This window comes from Elephantulus edwardii, unplaced genomic scaffold, assembly GCF_000299155.1.
Source record: "Elephantulus edwardii isolate Elephantulus edwardi_28Jun2011 unplaced genomic scaffold, EleEdw1.0 scaffold00024, whole genome shotgun sequence".
NCBI lineage: Eukaryota > Metazoa > Chordata > Mammalia > Macroscelidea > Macroscelididae > Elephantulus > Elephantulus edwardii.
This window is the reverse complement of record NW_006399774.1, coordinates 1,222,893-1,238,588: the sequence shown is the minus strand read 5'-3', so window position 1 is coordinate 1,238,588 and position 15,696 is coordinate 1,222,893. Positions and strand designations below refer to the sequence as shown.

Genomic DNA, 15,696 nt, shown 5'->3' with positions numbered 1-15,696 from the left:
TGCCCCCCAGCGGCCCCGGTCCCCCAGTGGCCCCGATCCCCCAGCATGTTCTGCCCCCCAGCGCGCCCTGTCCCCCAGCGTGCCCTGTCCCCCAGCGCGCCCTGTCCCCCAGCGCGCCCTGTCCCCCAGCAGGCCCTATCTCCCAGCGTGCCCTGTCCCCCAGCGTGCCTGGTCCCCCAGCGCGCCCTGTCCTCCAGTGTGTCCTTTCCCTCAGCACGCCCTGTCTCCCAGCACACCATGTCCCCCAGCGTGCCCTGTCCCCCCTGAGCAGCTCACATGGAGGAGGAGGTGGTACTTGAGGATCCTCTGCACTGGCTTCAGGAGGTAGGAGCCCAGGGGCAGCGAGTGCCGCAGAGCCTCCTGCCGCTCCCGGAAGAACTTGGCCAGCTGCTTGTTCCGCATGCACTCGGTGAGCACCGCCACGGACCTGCAGCAAGGACAGACACATCTGTTCAAAAAATCCAAACTGTCATGCTTTACATGGATGTGAAAGTTTCAACAGCTACCCTTACTCTAAAGGTCCTCAAACAGGTAGAATAGCTTCACAACTTTAAAATCCCAAACGCAAACCCCACTGCTATGGGGTTGCTTCTGACCCATTGCGACCTGCTATCAGAGCAGAATGGTCACACAGCATTTCTAAGTCCACAATCTCTTTCTTTCTATTCTGAACGATCAAGGGCATAATCTTGATGGAAGCAGCCTGGCTCACCTTCCTTCTGTGGTCCAGCCAGTGGATTCAAACTACTGACCTTAGGTTAGTAGCCTGCAACCTAGTAACATTTAACCTACTTCTGTACAGCCTTTGGAGGGAAACATCATGCTTGGAAAGGTGGAGGGCCAGCAAAAGACAGGAAGATCCTCAAACAGATTGACACAGTGACAGCACCTATGGGCTCATGTGATGAGATTGTGAGGTTGGCACAGGACAGGACCAGGGTTCAGATCTGTTGTTCATGAAGTTGCTATGGGTCATACTCTGCTTGATGGCACCTAACACCACCACCACCACAGCCCAGCCAGATTATTTTTGACAAATCAGCACGGTGTTGCTGTGGGTGGATGAACTGGCAAAAGGCAGCCCTCTGGTGAGGGGAGTGCCATGAACACAAACCTCCTCCGGGAAGATGTCAGCCACCCCCCCACCATGGCAGGGGACCCGGCAGGGCACCGGGACATATGCGCCCCCGTTGCTCTCCCTCCTCTCTCCTCCCAGCGGGAGTCTGAGGGGTACTCAGACCGCATGTCTGTATGCAGTCTCTGCAGGTAGGCGTGTCTACACGGGCACTCTCGTGTTGAGAGAAAGCAATGTCTTTTCCACATGGATGAGGCCCTTGTGGTTCAGCAGGGCAGCCCCGGGGTCTGTTTCTAGCCCTCACACTTTAACGCACAGCCATTGCTGGGATGTCAGTGGAGGCTTCCATGATGATGACCAGGTGAGAGGGACTAGGAAGAGAGGCCCCCTTGGATCACAGGGGGCAGATCTGCAGCCCCTCATGAGGGTGGGGAAGGACTGGGCCATGTATATTTGGCTGACTGTGTCAGAGGTCGTCATGATTTGGGGGAGCTGGGTGAGAGCAGAAGTTTCTGAGTAGATGCAGCCTCAGGCTGGGACACTTACTCCCTCTGTCATTCCCTCTCTGCACTGGCCCATGCACACCCAGATAAAATGACCCTTCTTAGGGACCTCTGTCTACAGGCTAGCTGCCCCGAAGAATCTGTGAGCAGTCCCCTTTCCACCTCCAAGCAGCTCTCTTCATTATAAACCGGACATCTGAAAAGGTGTGATTGGCCTGCCTCTTAGTCCACATGCCTCGTTGCCCTGTATTAGAAACACCACCACCACCACTCATTGGCATCAAGTTGGATGGGACTCATAGCTGACCATCTGGCACGTTTTTAGGGGCTCTAAATTGCTTGGGAGGAGACTATCCATTTTTCTCCTTAGGAGCAACTGCAGGATTTGAACCACCTCCTGTGGGCTGGCAGTGCAATTTCTTACCCACAATACCACCGGAGCTCCTTGTGTTAGAAAAGTGCATCAAGATTATGTAGTCATCCCAGCTCCTTGAAATGTTATTTAGCCCCAAACATTGTAAGAGGATAAAGTCATGCCTGTAGGTTATATAGGGAGCTCTGATAGGCTAGTGGCAAGAAGCTGTGCTGAAATCCCAAAGGCATGTGGTTCGAGGTCACCAGTTGCCCTGTGGGAGAAGGGTGAACAATCTTCTCCAGTGGAGTTAACTGCCTCTGAAAACCCACCGGAAGGTCAGCTATGAGTCAGTTCCGTCTCTGTGGCTCACAACAACATAGGTTATATATAAAGCAATCAGTGTGACTGACTCACTGTGTAGAGAAGCACACAAATATACATACATACGATGCATATTAAAAATCAAACATACTGCCATCGAGGCAATTTTAACTCATAGTGGCCCCGTAAGACAGAGAACAGCATAGGGTTTCCAAAGCCGTAAACCTCAAAGGAAGCAGATGTATCATGTCTTTCTTCTGCAGAGCGGGCTAGTGGGGTTTGAACTGCCAACCTTTTGGTTCACTGTCAAGAACCTTAACACTAAGCCCCCAGCATTCCTTATGCACATATACACATCCACAAATTAAAATCTCATGGTCTTCACATCTTGGAAGGAAGCAGGTGGGGATCATTCCAACCCCTTTCTCCCTAAATCAGTAATAAGCTTTCATGATTAATTCAGAAAAGCAGGTATGGCCAAACAACATAACTTCCTCACAAGGAGACAAGCTTCATGGCCGTGTCCTGATTAAGCTTTCAGAATCCCCTCTGTGCCCATCTGCTTTGAGAAAAATCAGTCCAACATGATGGGCCTCTCTTCAGTTGAGACCTCAAAAGCTGTCCACTGGGTGGGCTCTTCTTCCTCAGGTAATCAGGAAAGTGGCTAAGGTTCTTTACAAAGCAGATGACCTGCCAGTACGTCTCTGGGGATCCAAAGGCTTGAGCACCCCAGGATAAAATGCGCAAGGAGCTGTCAGCACCCCTCCCCCCACACCCCGATCTGGAAGGAGCCATGGGTGCACGGAGCATCTGAGGACACTGTCCTGGCTGGGACTGTGCACCTTCCAGAGGGGACAGGAGAGCCCTGCACCTTTTCCAAGGGAAGGCACTGGAGTGTGACTGGAATGGAGAAGGCGGACATCTGTCAAGGAAGGCTGGTGACACTTAATATCACTATCTTGGGATTCAAAGGACAAGGGACTTTGTCAGATGGGCTGTAACACCTGGCTCTCCTGGCTTGTGAAGACTCAGATAAGGGAGGCTTGGCCTGGACTTACGGGAAACAAGAAGGCAGGAGAAAAGGTTTTCCTATGAACACACACCACACACCTGGGCGTGAACTTGACACACTCGCTTCCCAGCATCTCTCTGCTAACATGTTTCTTTATGTCCTTCAAAACAGTAAAAGCTCATTGCCCTTGAGCCAGTTCTGACTTCTGGTCATCAACTCACACATGTCTGAAGAGAACTTGGGTGTCAGAGTTCAACGGTGCCTGTGAGGTTTTTCACAGGAAGTAGATCACCAGGCCTTTCTTGTGAGTTATCTCTGGGTGGACTTGAACTTTCAACTTTCCAGTTAGCAGCCAAGTCCTCCATCCTCAAAGTCAAACTTAAAAGAGAAATGCAATTTCCTCCAGGAAACTGTCCTTGATACTCTTCACTATGACCCTCACTCTGCATCGCCCCTAATTTTAGTTGTTACTGTGTGCATATTACAAGACTCTGTTTATTGAGATGCTCTTTCCACACATGCACTGGTGAGTTCCGTGGTAAGAAACTGCACTGCCAATGCAAAGGTACGTGGTTCAAATCCACCAGCTGCTCCTTGGGAGATAGACAGGCAATCAACTCCCGTGTGATTGACCGCCTCTGAAAATCTGCTAGGGGGTCAGCTAGGGGTCGGTTCTGACTGGAGTGTACACAACAACAACAACAACAACAACAACAACAACAACAATCTCTAACATACTATTCCACAATTGTCTGAGTTCTGACTCTCAAAATAACGGACACTTTTTTTTTTTAAAGACAAGGGCTGCATTTGCTACTTCCAGCTGGTACACACCAAGTTTGGAACAGGGCTTAAGTCTATTGTAGCTTGCTGTCGACCTGATTCTTGTGTGAGACAGAGGCTCCGTGTGTGCAGAGTGCAACTGTCCCATCAGCTTTTCCAGGCTCTGACCTTGTGGAAGCACCAGCCAAGCCTGTCTTCTGAGTCGCAGACCTCTGGTAAGTGTGAATCCTCAACTTCCCCCCTCCCTTTTTTACCATTGCTTTTGTGTGTACCGTCAAATTGGATGTGACTGGTACAGGAGGAGATTGGCCCTCCTTCTCCAGCAGAGCATCTGGTAGATTTGAACGGTGTACCTCTGGGCTTGCATTGCAGCTTCTTGCCACTAGGGCCACCAGAGCTCCAAATCATCAACTTTTTTTTCCCCCGGTTAGTTGAATGCTTAGCTATCTACACCACAAGGGACCATGATCCCACCCCAAAGCTCACAGCTATTGAATTGATTCTAGCCCACGGTGTCCTAGAGGACAGTGCAGAACTGCCCCAAAGGATATTTAAGGCTGGGAATCCTTTGGAATCAGATTGCACATCTTTCTTCCTACAGAGTGGCTGCTGACTTTGAACTGATGGCCTTTCTGTTAGCAGTCGAGTGCTTTCACCTGTTCCACTGGGGGCTCTTCTCAAGATCTTGCGCAAATCATGCATTCTTTCTCCAGCCCTGGAGGAGACTAACTCACATAGAAAAGGCTGCCTTAATTTAGTATTCTTCTTTCTTAGTCAGAAAAAGCTTTCCAATGTGTGGTTTTAGAAGAGATGTCTTCAAATTACATGTTTATAATGAAATCTGTTAGTATAATGCCCCTGTCTCCTATAAGCCCCTCTAGCCTCTCAGAGCCCAATGATTGAGTCCAGAAATGTGTTGATCATTCACAGTTTGAATGTCTCTTGGCCCCTAGGAAGGAGTTTAATGGAGAGTGGAGCACTGACAGCGTTTGCTCTGAGTTAGGGTGTGTTCTGTAAGCCAGGCTCCGGCTGCACAGCCACGGGCTTGAACTGATGTCCACATCAATTTCCTGACATGCTAAGCACTGAGGTGGAAACAAGTACATTAGAACACCGCTTAAATGAAACTGTAAACCGTGGGTCTGCGTGGAAGGGTGCACTGGTAAATATACTCTTCCTTTTAAGGTCTTTCTGGTGGGCTGGTGGATAGTGAGTTGCACTGTCAATGCAATAGCAGGTAGTGAAATCTACCAGTTTCTCCCGCCAAGGAGGTCTGGTGGCCTCATGGTAAGAAGCTGCATTGCAATCCTGAAGGCACCCAGTTCGAATCCACCAGCTGTTTGTCTGAAGAAAGATGAGCAATCTCCCCCTGTGTGATTTACTGCCTCTGAAAACCTGCTGGAGGGTCAGCTATGGGTTGGTTCTGGGTACACAACAGCCACACCATTACCAACACCAGCTGCTGTGAGGGAGAAAGAGGGGCAGTCTCTTCCCGTGTGATTGACAGCCTTTGCAAACCTGCTGGAAGATGAGCTATGCTTTATTTCTGATGTGACGACAATGAGTTCTTTTTCCCCCCCTCTTTTTTGGTAACAATTTTTAAAAGGGAAACCTATGAAAAGCAATTGCCTGTTGTGAAAGGAACAGATGGGACATGGGGAAGGCTGAGTTTGACATCTAACCACTTTATAAAGAGGAACTGTGATCATCAATGACACCCATATCAGCAAATAGATAGCTGCTTGGTCAGACAAGCTATTCTCCAGATCTCAAATAAACACACATCTATTTCCACCAATCACCGGGTTCTATATTCGTTCTTGACTCACAGACTTTACTCACAGCTGTGGTACTGAGAATGGGGTTCATTAGGGAAATAAGTTGGAGAGTGGGGGAGGTAAAGAATATCACCAAATGCAAGTCCAGGTTTTAGTCCAGCAGTCCCAAGGCACAACTGCTCAATTAGTCCAGGCTCCAGTTTAATGTCAGCAATCAACTTTTCCTTCCATCATCCAGCAAGAACAGTAAAACCTTTAACTGTGATTTTTATCTCAGGGCTCTTCTGGTTATATCTTGCCACAGTTTTTCCATAGCAATGCTACAGTTTCTCCACCACTATCACCTGGATCTCACCCTCACCAGGGTCTTGCTCCAGCCTCCCTCAAGTCTTGCTGCTCAGTGTGGGAAGCATTCTCTCTCTCTCAGGCTCATCCCACAGCTGTTGAGGATTTGCAAGAGTATCTTCCGTTTAGGTAGCTGGAGACCAGAGGGGACTAAAGTAGCGGCCAGAAAAGCCGACTTTTAAGCTAACACCACATCTACCCATTGAACCACCAATGCAGAATCTCCTGAACAACATTTAGTTGTTGTTGTTAGGTGCCCTTGAGTATGACCCATTGTAACCCTAGGAACTACAGATCTGAACCATATTCTATCTTGTGTCATTCTCACACTTCCTGACACACTAGAGCCCATTGAGGTAGTCACTGTGTCAGTCCACCTGGTTGAGGGTCTTCCTCTCCATGTTTCCAAGCATGATGTCCCATTCCAAGGAAAAGCCTCTTCTAGCAACAAGCCTGAAGTATGTGAGATGAAACGTTACCATTTCTACCTCTAAGGAAGCCTCTGGCTGCACTTTGTCTGAGACACTTTTGTTTGTTCTTTTGGCAGTGCATAAGATGTTCAGTACTCTTCCAACACCACACCTCCAAGGCACCAATTCTTCTATCATTCTTATTCACTGTCCAGCTCTCAGTATAGCTAGTGATCAGAAAGATCATGGCCTGAATCAGATGCATGTTCGTCTTCAAACTGCTATCATTGCTCCTCAATAATTTGGAGAGGTTTCTGACTGCAGACTTTCCCAGTGCAATACATCTCCTGATATCCTGACTGCTGGTACCAACGGTGTTGGTTGTAGATCCAAGCAAGATGAAGTTATTGACAGTTTCAATCTTTTTTCCATCTATCATGATGCCTACTGGTCCAGTGGTAAGAATTTTTGTTTTATTGATACTGAGATGCAATCCATATAGAAGGCTATATTCTTTAATCTCCTGCAACAAGTGATTCAAGTCCTCCTTACTTTCAGCATTCAAGATTGTGTCATCTGTGTAATGCAGGTTATTAATGAACCTTCTCTGATCTTGATGCCATATTCTTCTTCATAGAGTTGAGCTTCTTATTAATTTGCTCAGCATACAGATTGAACATGTATGGAAAGAGAATACAACTCTGACACACTCCTTTCTTGATTTTAGCCCAAGAGCTATACAGTGACTAAAGATGACAAAAGAATTGATGCCTTCAAGTTGTAGTGCAAGGAAACAAATAAGTAATTGGGGAAATGAGGTTAAGTGTGTCAGAATCAGTGAGACTGGCTCAGGACAGGGCAGGCTTCAGAGCTGCTGTACGTAAGGTTACTATGGGTTGTAGGTGACTTGATGGCACATGACGACAACAAAAATAATAGTGTTCCCTTGCTCTGTTCACAAAACAGCCTTTAGGGCAAGGTCTAGATTTCACAAAGGCACAATTAAGTGCTCTGGGATTCCCATTCTTCTCAATGTTAGCCATAACTTATTATGATCCCCACAGTCAAGTACTTCTGTATAGTCAACAAAGCAAAAATAGACATTATTCTGGTATTCTTTACTTTCAGCCAGCATCCACCTGACATCAGCAATGATATTCCTGGTGCCACGGCCTCTTCTAAATCTTCCTTAAACTTCTCGCAGGTCCCTATCTATGTACTGTTCTAGCTATTGTTAAAAGATCTACAGCAGTATTTTGCTTGCATGTGATATTAATGACATATTTTGATAGTTTCCACATTCTGTTGGATCACCTTTCCTGAGAATGAGAACAAATATGGACCTTTTTCAATCCACTGGCCAGACAACTGTCCCTCAAAATTCCTGACATAGACTGGTGAGTGCATCTCATAGATTGGTGGCTGTATCTGTTAGTTGAAACAAGTCAATTCGCTTCTCGTCGATTCCTGGGACCTTAATTTTTGCTACTGCCTTCAATGCAGCTTCTACTTCCTCCTTCATTACGATTGGCTTCTGCTCATATGGTACTTCCTGAAATTTTTTAGTGTCAGTCAATTCTCTGCCCCTGTTGTTGTGTACCACCAAATTGGATCCAATCAGCACAGGGGGAGATTGCCCCTCCTTCTCCAGGGGAGCATCCGGTGTATTTGAACCGCACACCTTCAGGACTGCAGTGCAGCTTCTTGCCACTAGGCCACCAGTGCTCCCTAGTTAGTTCCTTTTAGTGCAATGACTCTGCATATTTCCTCTATCACACAGGAGGAGATTGCCCGAATCTCTCTCCAGCACAGCGGCTGGTAGATTTGAAACATGTGCCTTTGAGTTTTCATCAACATTTGGAGAAGACAAAAGTTCTTCCATGGGAACTGTTTAGTACAAGTAAGTCCAGGCCTGGGAGGTGCAAACAGTTAGTGGATTCATTGATAACCCAAAGATTGGAGGTTTGAGTTCACCCAGAGGAAACTCCAAAGAAAGACCTGGTGATCGGCTTCTGGAAAACTAGCCCTTGGAGACTCTGTGAGGCTAATTCTTCTCTGACACCCTTGGAGTCATCATGTGTTGGAGTTGATACCGTGGTGGCTGCATAAGTCTGTGCATCTGGCTCCACAGTCATCTGGTCTAAACCGGCTTCTATTTTCCAGTTGGTGGTTCCCGGTCTCCGTCACAGCAGAGGCTCAGAGGCTGGCTTTTCTTCCAGGTGGATCCCACTGTGCATGTCACCCTTATGGGATTTTTCTCCATCCATCCTGACCACAGAGGAGTCAGGTCTCCCCACTCTCCTCTTACTGAGATATAGGTGAGGAGCAGGGGCTTGCAAAGCTTTGGATATTTTGCAGGATAGTGCAGCATGAGGTCCAAGATTAGGCAGGCCTAGGATTAAACTTCAGCTTGGCTGTTCATCTGATACGTGACATTGGTAAAATCTACGAACTCGGTGCAGCCTCAGTCATTTAATCGGGACCATGCAAATGTGGTGACACGCCGGCACCGGGAGAACCTATCAGATGACAGACGTGGTGATGTATATTCTATTTTACTGTACTCCTTCTGGGTTGCTGGGAAAGTTAAATTTGACATTTCATATCTACAACATTTAGCACAATGTTTAGGATTCAAGAACTGCTCACTCAGTTTGAATGTCTTTTAGGGAGCTCTGGTGGCCTAGAGCTAAGAAGCTGTGCAGCAATCCCAAAGGCATATGGTTCCACCAGCTGCTCTGACAGGAGCGCGCGAGTCCACAAACCCACCAGCTGTTCACAGGGGAAGGACTGGGCAGTCTCCTCCTGTATGATTTACTGCCTCTGAAAACCCTCTGGAGGGTCAGCTATGGGTCAGTCCCAATTTGACAGTGAACAACAACCCCAGTTATCTTTTGGAGAACAACGTAAATTCCCACAGTGGTAGTCCATGGTTGTAGACTGGCCCGTTACAAGGCAGTGTCCATCAGGATGTGCTGCCTAAACATCCACCTGCAGTCTGTCCCCACTGAGAGGACTGACCTGCTGTCCAGGGGAGGACTGTGTGTCTCCTTGGCTCATACAGGCCACCAGCCATCTTGTCCTCCTTGGCTCCATAAAACAAAACAGTGTGACATCATCCCGCAGTTACAGTATATAGATTCATTAGCAAATGCACAGACAGCCAAGAGCAGACACCATCGGGCTGACACAGACCCACAGGAGCCCCATGAATGGAGTAGAGCTGTATCCCTGGGTATCATGATGGTGACCTTTTGGAGGAGCCTCAAGTGGGTTCAAACAACCTACTTTGCAGTTAATAGTTGGGTGCTTAGGGAGCTCTGGCCCCTCATCTGTAGGAAGCTGGCAGCTAACTCAAAGTTGACGCCTCTCTTGAGATTTGAATTCATCAGCTGTGTGGAGAGAGGAGGAGGGGGCAATCTCTCCTGTAGATTTACAGCCTCTATAAATCCACATAAATATAAACCTATAAATCTCGATTAAAACAAGCTTAGAAGCAGGAGTGGCATCCACTTCTGAAATAGCTTGCTTCTGGAAACTCTATGAACAGTGCTCAGGCCTTCTGTTCATAGGGTCTCTATGAATCATCTACGACTTGACGGCACCTAACAACAACCACAACAACCACCACCACCCACAGGAGGGTCAGCTATGAGTTTGTTCTGACTTGATGGCAATGACGTGAGTTGAGCACTTAATCCAGAGACTTGTTAGAGACGCTTCCCAAGTTCTCACAAATGTGGAATGCACAGAAAAAAGTAAGCAGACCTGGTTCGTGGTTAAACACAGCGACTCTCTCAGTTACCCCCTGACGATGCCTTGCAATCACACAGGGCTTCCCTGAGTCCCCTCCTCTGACACTCTGGACCACAAGCCCGGCTGGACCCAGAGCCTGAAGGGATCAGTGTTAGGGAACCCATGTTCCCCTTTCTCAATGTGTCAGGTTGAAAAGGGCTCTTTATAAACAAGGACCAGGTTTTTTTCTTTTTCCCCAAGCCAGTTTGGCACAAGGTTGGCTACATTCCCCTCCCAACCCTGTCCACTGGCTGGGCCAGCTCTGAAGAGTGTGAACGTGGGCACAGGTGCCATGCTGGCCACGGGGTCCTTCCCTACCTTGGGTAGTTGGTGCAGTACTGGGTATAGATGTGGAACTCTTCACTCTGCAATGACAAAGAGAGACTTCCTTGAGCACAAACACACTCTTAACAGCAGTAAAGACAAGTGGTACCCAAGCCTTTCAATCTGTTGTTCCAATCACATGATCTGTTTCTTGAGCCCATGTGGATGACCTTCTGGGCTTTTTCTACTTTCTTTCTTTCATTAATGGCTTGGGTGAGAGTTTAAAGAACAAATTTGTTTTCCAATCATCCATTGATACACATGTCGTTTCATAACATGAGCTGCAAACCCCTCAACGGCACAGCACTCTACCTGCTCCCTCTCTTGGTTTCCTCTTTCCATTGATCCTTCTTCCTTGCCTCTCCCTGCTCCTGAGCTTTGTAATTGGGTAAATTCTGCTCTTTCGGTCTCATAGGAATCATTTTACAACTCAGTGAATTGTAGGTAGGTGATGACAATGCAAATGATTCGTGTGTGTGTGTGTGTACCATCAAATCAACAAATTGGATCTGACTGGTACAGAAGGAGATTGTCCCTCCTTCTCCAGCAAAGCATCTAGTGGATTTGAACTGCACACCTCTGGGATTGTTAAATGATTGACTACACAGATGTTGTTGTTGTTATGTGCTGTCAAGTCACTTGTGACTCATAGCAACCCAACAGCCCTGAAACCTACTCTATCCTGTGCCTACTTTACTGTGTCTGACACACCAACCCTCATTACCCCAGTCACTGAATCAATCCATCTCATCGAGGGTCTCCCTCTCTTCCTCTGTTTCTCCATTCTTACAAGCATGACGCCCCTCTCCAAGGACTGGTCCCTCCTTATAACACACCCAAAATATGTCAGACAAAGCTTCAGAATCCTTGCCTCCTAGGAGCTGCCTGGCTTCACATTTTCAATTCTCATTTTTTTTTCAGCACTATAGCGTTTAAGTCTAAGCATTTCCACAACCCCTTTCTTAGGTAAACATAGAACGTTAGAGCAGTGATGCTCATGTTTTTTTGAGTCTGTCAAGATTAGCTGGAGGACACGTTAGAACAGATCACTGGGCCTCACTTCCAGGGACACGATTAGGTCTGAGGAGGGGCCCAAGAGTCAGCATTTGCATAATACCCCCACATGATGCTGATGTTGCGGGTCTAGGGATCATACTGTGAGAACCTCTGTGCTGTACACGCTGTCATCCACTGAGTTCTGTTTGTTTGGGGTTTTATAATTATCCTATAGTCACAGGAGGGAGCTCTGGTAGTCTAGTGGTAAGAAGCTGTGCTGCAGTCCCAAGCGTATGTGGTTCGAATCTACCAGGTGCTCTGAGGGAGAAAGACGGGCACTCTCCTTTTGCATGATTAAGTGCCCCTAAAGCCCCATTGGAGGGTCAGCTATGGGTCGCTTCTGACTGGATAGTACACAACAATAACAACAGCATCATAGGCAGAGATGCTCTGTTTTCATTGCGACCTGGGACTCCGTTGTGTAGATATAACCTAGTTGATCCAACCAGCTTTCTGTTGATGATCATTTGAGTTGTCTGAAGTGTTTTGCAGGAACAAATGGTAAGACAGAAAAATAGCACCATACTTTTTAACATTTTGTCAGCATGGGATTGAAGTAGGTATCTGTCGAGTTCAAATGTAAATTCAGATGAATTCTGCTACAAAACTCAAACCCAAAACCAAAAGTCCAAACCTACAGCTAATGAGTTGGTCCCGGCTTCCAGTGATGCTCTGTGGGGTTTCTGAGCCGTAAAGCCGGACTGCCCATCTTTCTTTTACAAAGTGGCTGAACCACAGACCTTTTGGATAGCAGTCTAACACATCATGCACTATGCCACCAGGGCTAGATGTTGCCAGGTCCCCTTGATGGGGTCTATATGCTGCTTTGCTTTCCGTAAGCACAAGACTGGTCTCATCCTGGGATCTTGTCAACATCACATGCTGCGAATTGTTAAGCACACTTTTTTTTTTTTAAATAGGGCTCTCGTGAACATAGTCAACGTTCCCCAAACTCACTGGACTTTTTGCAAAAACTGTGACAAGCACCAGCCCCACAAGGTGATAAAATTTAAAAAGGGCAAAGACTCTCCAATGTGCCCAGGGAAAGTGGCATTATGATCGGAAGCAGAGTGGCTGTGGTGGGCAGACCAAGCCAATTTTTCAGAAACAGGCAAAAACTACAAAGAAGATTGTGTTAAGACTTGAATGTATTGAGCCAAACTGCAAACCTAAAAGAATGTTGGCTGTCAAAAGATGCAGGTACTTTGAAATGGGAGGAGATAAAAAGTGAAAGGGTCAAGTGGTCCAGTTTGATCCAGTTCTAAGCTTCATCTTATTTTATCAAGACAGTAAACTCTTTGAGATTTAAAAAAACTGGAAATCAGCTGTGAGTTTTCACAGGTTGGAAGGTCTGATCTGATCTGAACGTCGTGATTTCTGCTTTCTGGAGCCCTCAGAAGCCTTGTTGGCACTGGGTCTGCTGCTCCCATGGCCATCAGTGCCAGCGGAGACTGGACGAGGACCTGGTCTGCTCCACCAGGGCCTGGCTCGTGTTCTCCTGTTTGGCTCCTGAAGGGATCCTGTGGTCACCCTGACGGAGGGTGAGGGGCAGTGTGTTCAGCTCCAGGCCATCCAGCAAGTTCCCAGCAGGGCAGCCCAACATCTGCTGGCTCTGTGCTGCCTCCTCTGAGCTTGCGTCTACCTTCCTGGCCCCGGCAGCCACTTCCTGGGATTAAGCAGCAATCAGGCTGCCTTAAACCCTGGGCCCTTGAGGCATTAAACCCTGTCGACCTGAGAGAGGACAGCTTCACTGACATTGAGAGATGCTGACACAGCATCACATATCTTGACCTCCTCGCACACTGCCCCGTCGAGACTGCAGACTGCTGTACAATTGTGCTTCTGACTCTCTGGCTCTGTGCCTATCTCAAATTAGAGGGCTCTGATTTAAATCAGCTACTTGGCCTGGAGATAGGATCAGGTGCAGAGCTGATGTGTGATTTCCAAAGCTCTATCTGTCTTTCAAGCACTAGTTTTACACAAAAATCAATAGCTTCTGGCCCTTTGATCCTTAAATGCTTATTACTTCTGATATATGCCACCCTGGAGGCAAGGCAAGGGCAATGAGGGCCCAGGGGCAACCTTAGGTCATATGTGAGGTTCAGTCCGAGATGCTGATGGCAGGGATATGGCAGCAGGAACGCCAGTTCCCATCTTTTTCAGCTGCTTCATTCTGGTACCTTCCATATTTTTGGCTCACTGGCCAATCTGCACCTTGGGCCTGTGACTGGAGGTGCTCTCCCCCCTCTGTCCTCTTGCTACACCTCTGTCCACCTAAGACTCATTTTAGAGATACTGAAAGACGTTTGCTCAAGGAGAAACCTCAGATGGCAGGAAAGGGTAGGAGAGAAGGATTAATGGACTCCCCTCCCCTTTTACTGTTGTGTACTGTCGAATTGGATCCAACTGGCACAGGAGATTGCCCCTCCTTCTCTAGCAGAGCCTCTGGTGGGTTTGAACAACACTCCTTTGGGATTGCAGCATAGGTTCTTGCCTCTAGGCCACTAGAGCTCCCCAGAGAAGGGTTAATGGAAATGGGAATAAAACAGAGGAATTGGGAAGAGTGTGGTTAGCTTGGGAGTACTGTAATGAATATCACAAAACAGAAAGTTTTCTAAAATGTGTATAAATGGTTGGATGGAAATCCAATTTGCTCTATCAGATTGCCCTGAAATAAAACTAAAACAATGAAGCTTTAAAATAAGAAAGTGATATAAGAATTACACACACACACACACACACACACACACGAGGTGGATTGATTCAGTGACTGGGGTAATCGGGATGGGTGTGTCAGAGGCAGTGCGGTTGGCACAGGATAGAGCAGGGTTTAGGGCTGTTGTACATAGGGTCACTATGAGTCGCAAATGACTCGACGGCTCATAACAACAACAACAACAACATATATATACACCAACTATATGAATGTATCAGTCCTGGTGACCCAGTTTACCAACGAGTAGAACTTCTTCCTAAGGTTTTCTTGGTTATCATAGTTAGGGAAGCAGATCTCCAGGTTCTCCTTTTGAGGGTCACTGGGTGGATGTGAACTCTCAATCTTTGGTCAATGCTCAACAGCAAGTTACTTACATGACCAAAGGACTTGCAAACATGCCTATTTCTTTCTAAATAGTCACTCTTTGAAATGGCAATGAAAGAAGATTTAGAAATGTGCTACCTGGTTACAGAAGAACCCAGTTAAGCACACAGGACATCCAGTCGTTTCTTGAATAAATAAGGAAAGGAATCTTAGGATTGAAGGCTTTCTTTCGGTTCCCTTCCTTTAACCAAGTCTGAGTGTGAGAAGCCTTCACTGAGCACTGTGAGAAAAAGCTGCTCCCTCCTCGGGGATGGAGATCAGCCTGGAAGGGTAGAAGGTCAGCGTGGAAGAAGACGACCTTGGATGAGACAGATTGACACATTGGCTGTGTCAGTGGGTCAAGGTGTGTTGGAGACAGTGAGGTTGGCTCAGGACAGGGCAGGGTTCAGAGCCGTTGTTCACAGGTTTGCTATGAATCATAGTTGACTTGATGTCACATAACACCACCACCAAGGAAGCACTAATTTGAGTTCACTTTAATGATTGAAAGATCTGCTATTAGCACTTTCTTTTTTTAATTTATTTATTTATTTATTTATTTTTAGCACTTTCTTGAGGGTCATTTCATCAACTAGTGGAGTGGCTGAGAGGGTAATGGAGGGGGCCAGGCAGCCATGGGGGGGGGCTGGAGGATGGGAGGGGACTGGAGGAGGTCAGTTAGTCATGGGTGGGGGGCTGAGGAGTAGATAGAAGGGGACTAGAGGGGGTCAGGCAGTCATGGGGGGCTGGAGGTGAAGGGGAAGGCACCAGAGGGGGCCAGGCAGCCGTGGGAGAGGACACTGGATGGGGCCAGGCAGCCATGGGGGAGGGCACAGGAGGGGAGGTGGCAGCCATGGGGG

At 47.5% G+C, this 15,696-nt stretch overlaps 1 protein-coding gene across 1 annotated transcript in view; it reads right to left on the bottom strand.

The window, feature by feature from the left end:
* Nucleotides 1–15,696, bottom strand: part of PLEKHG1 (pleckstrin homology domain containing, family G (with RhoGef domain) member 1) — a 129,386-nt gene that overhangs the window by 36,540 nt on the left and 77,150 nt on the right. The window contains exons 4-5 of the mRNA XM_006882738.1: nt 10,696–10,742; nt 277–427 (exon numbers count right to left, since the gene is read on the bottom strand). Of these exons, the coding sequence (XP_006882800.1) occupies nt 277–427; nt 10,696–10,742 (198 nt within the window). The remainder of the gene's footprint in view (nt 1–276; nt 428–10,695; nt 10,743–15,696) is intronic.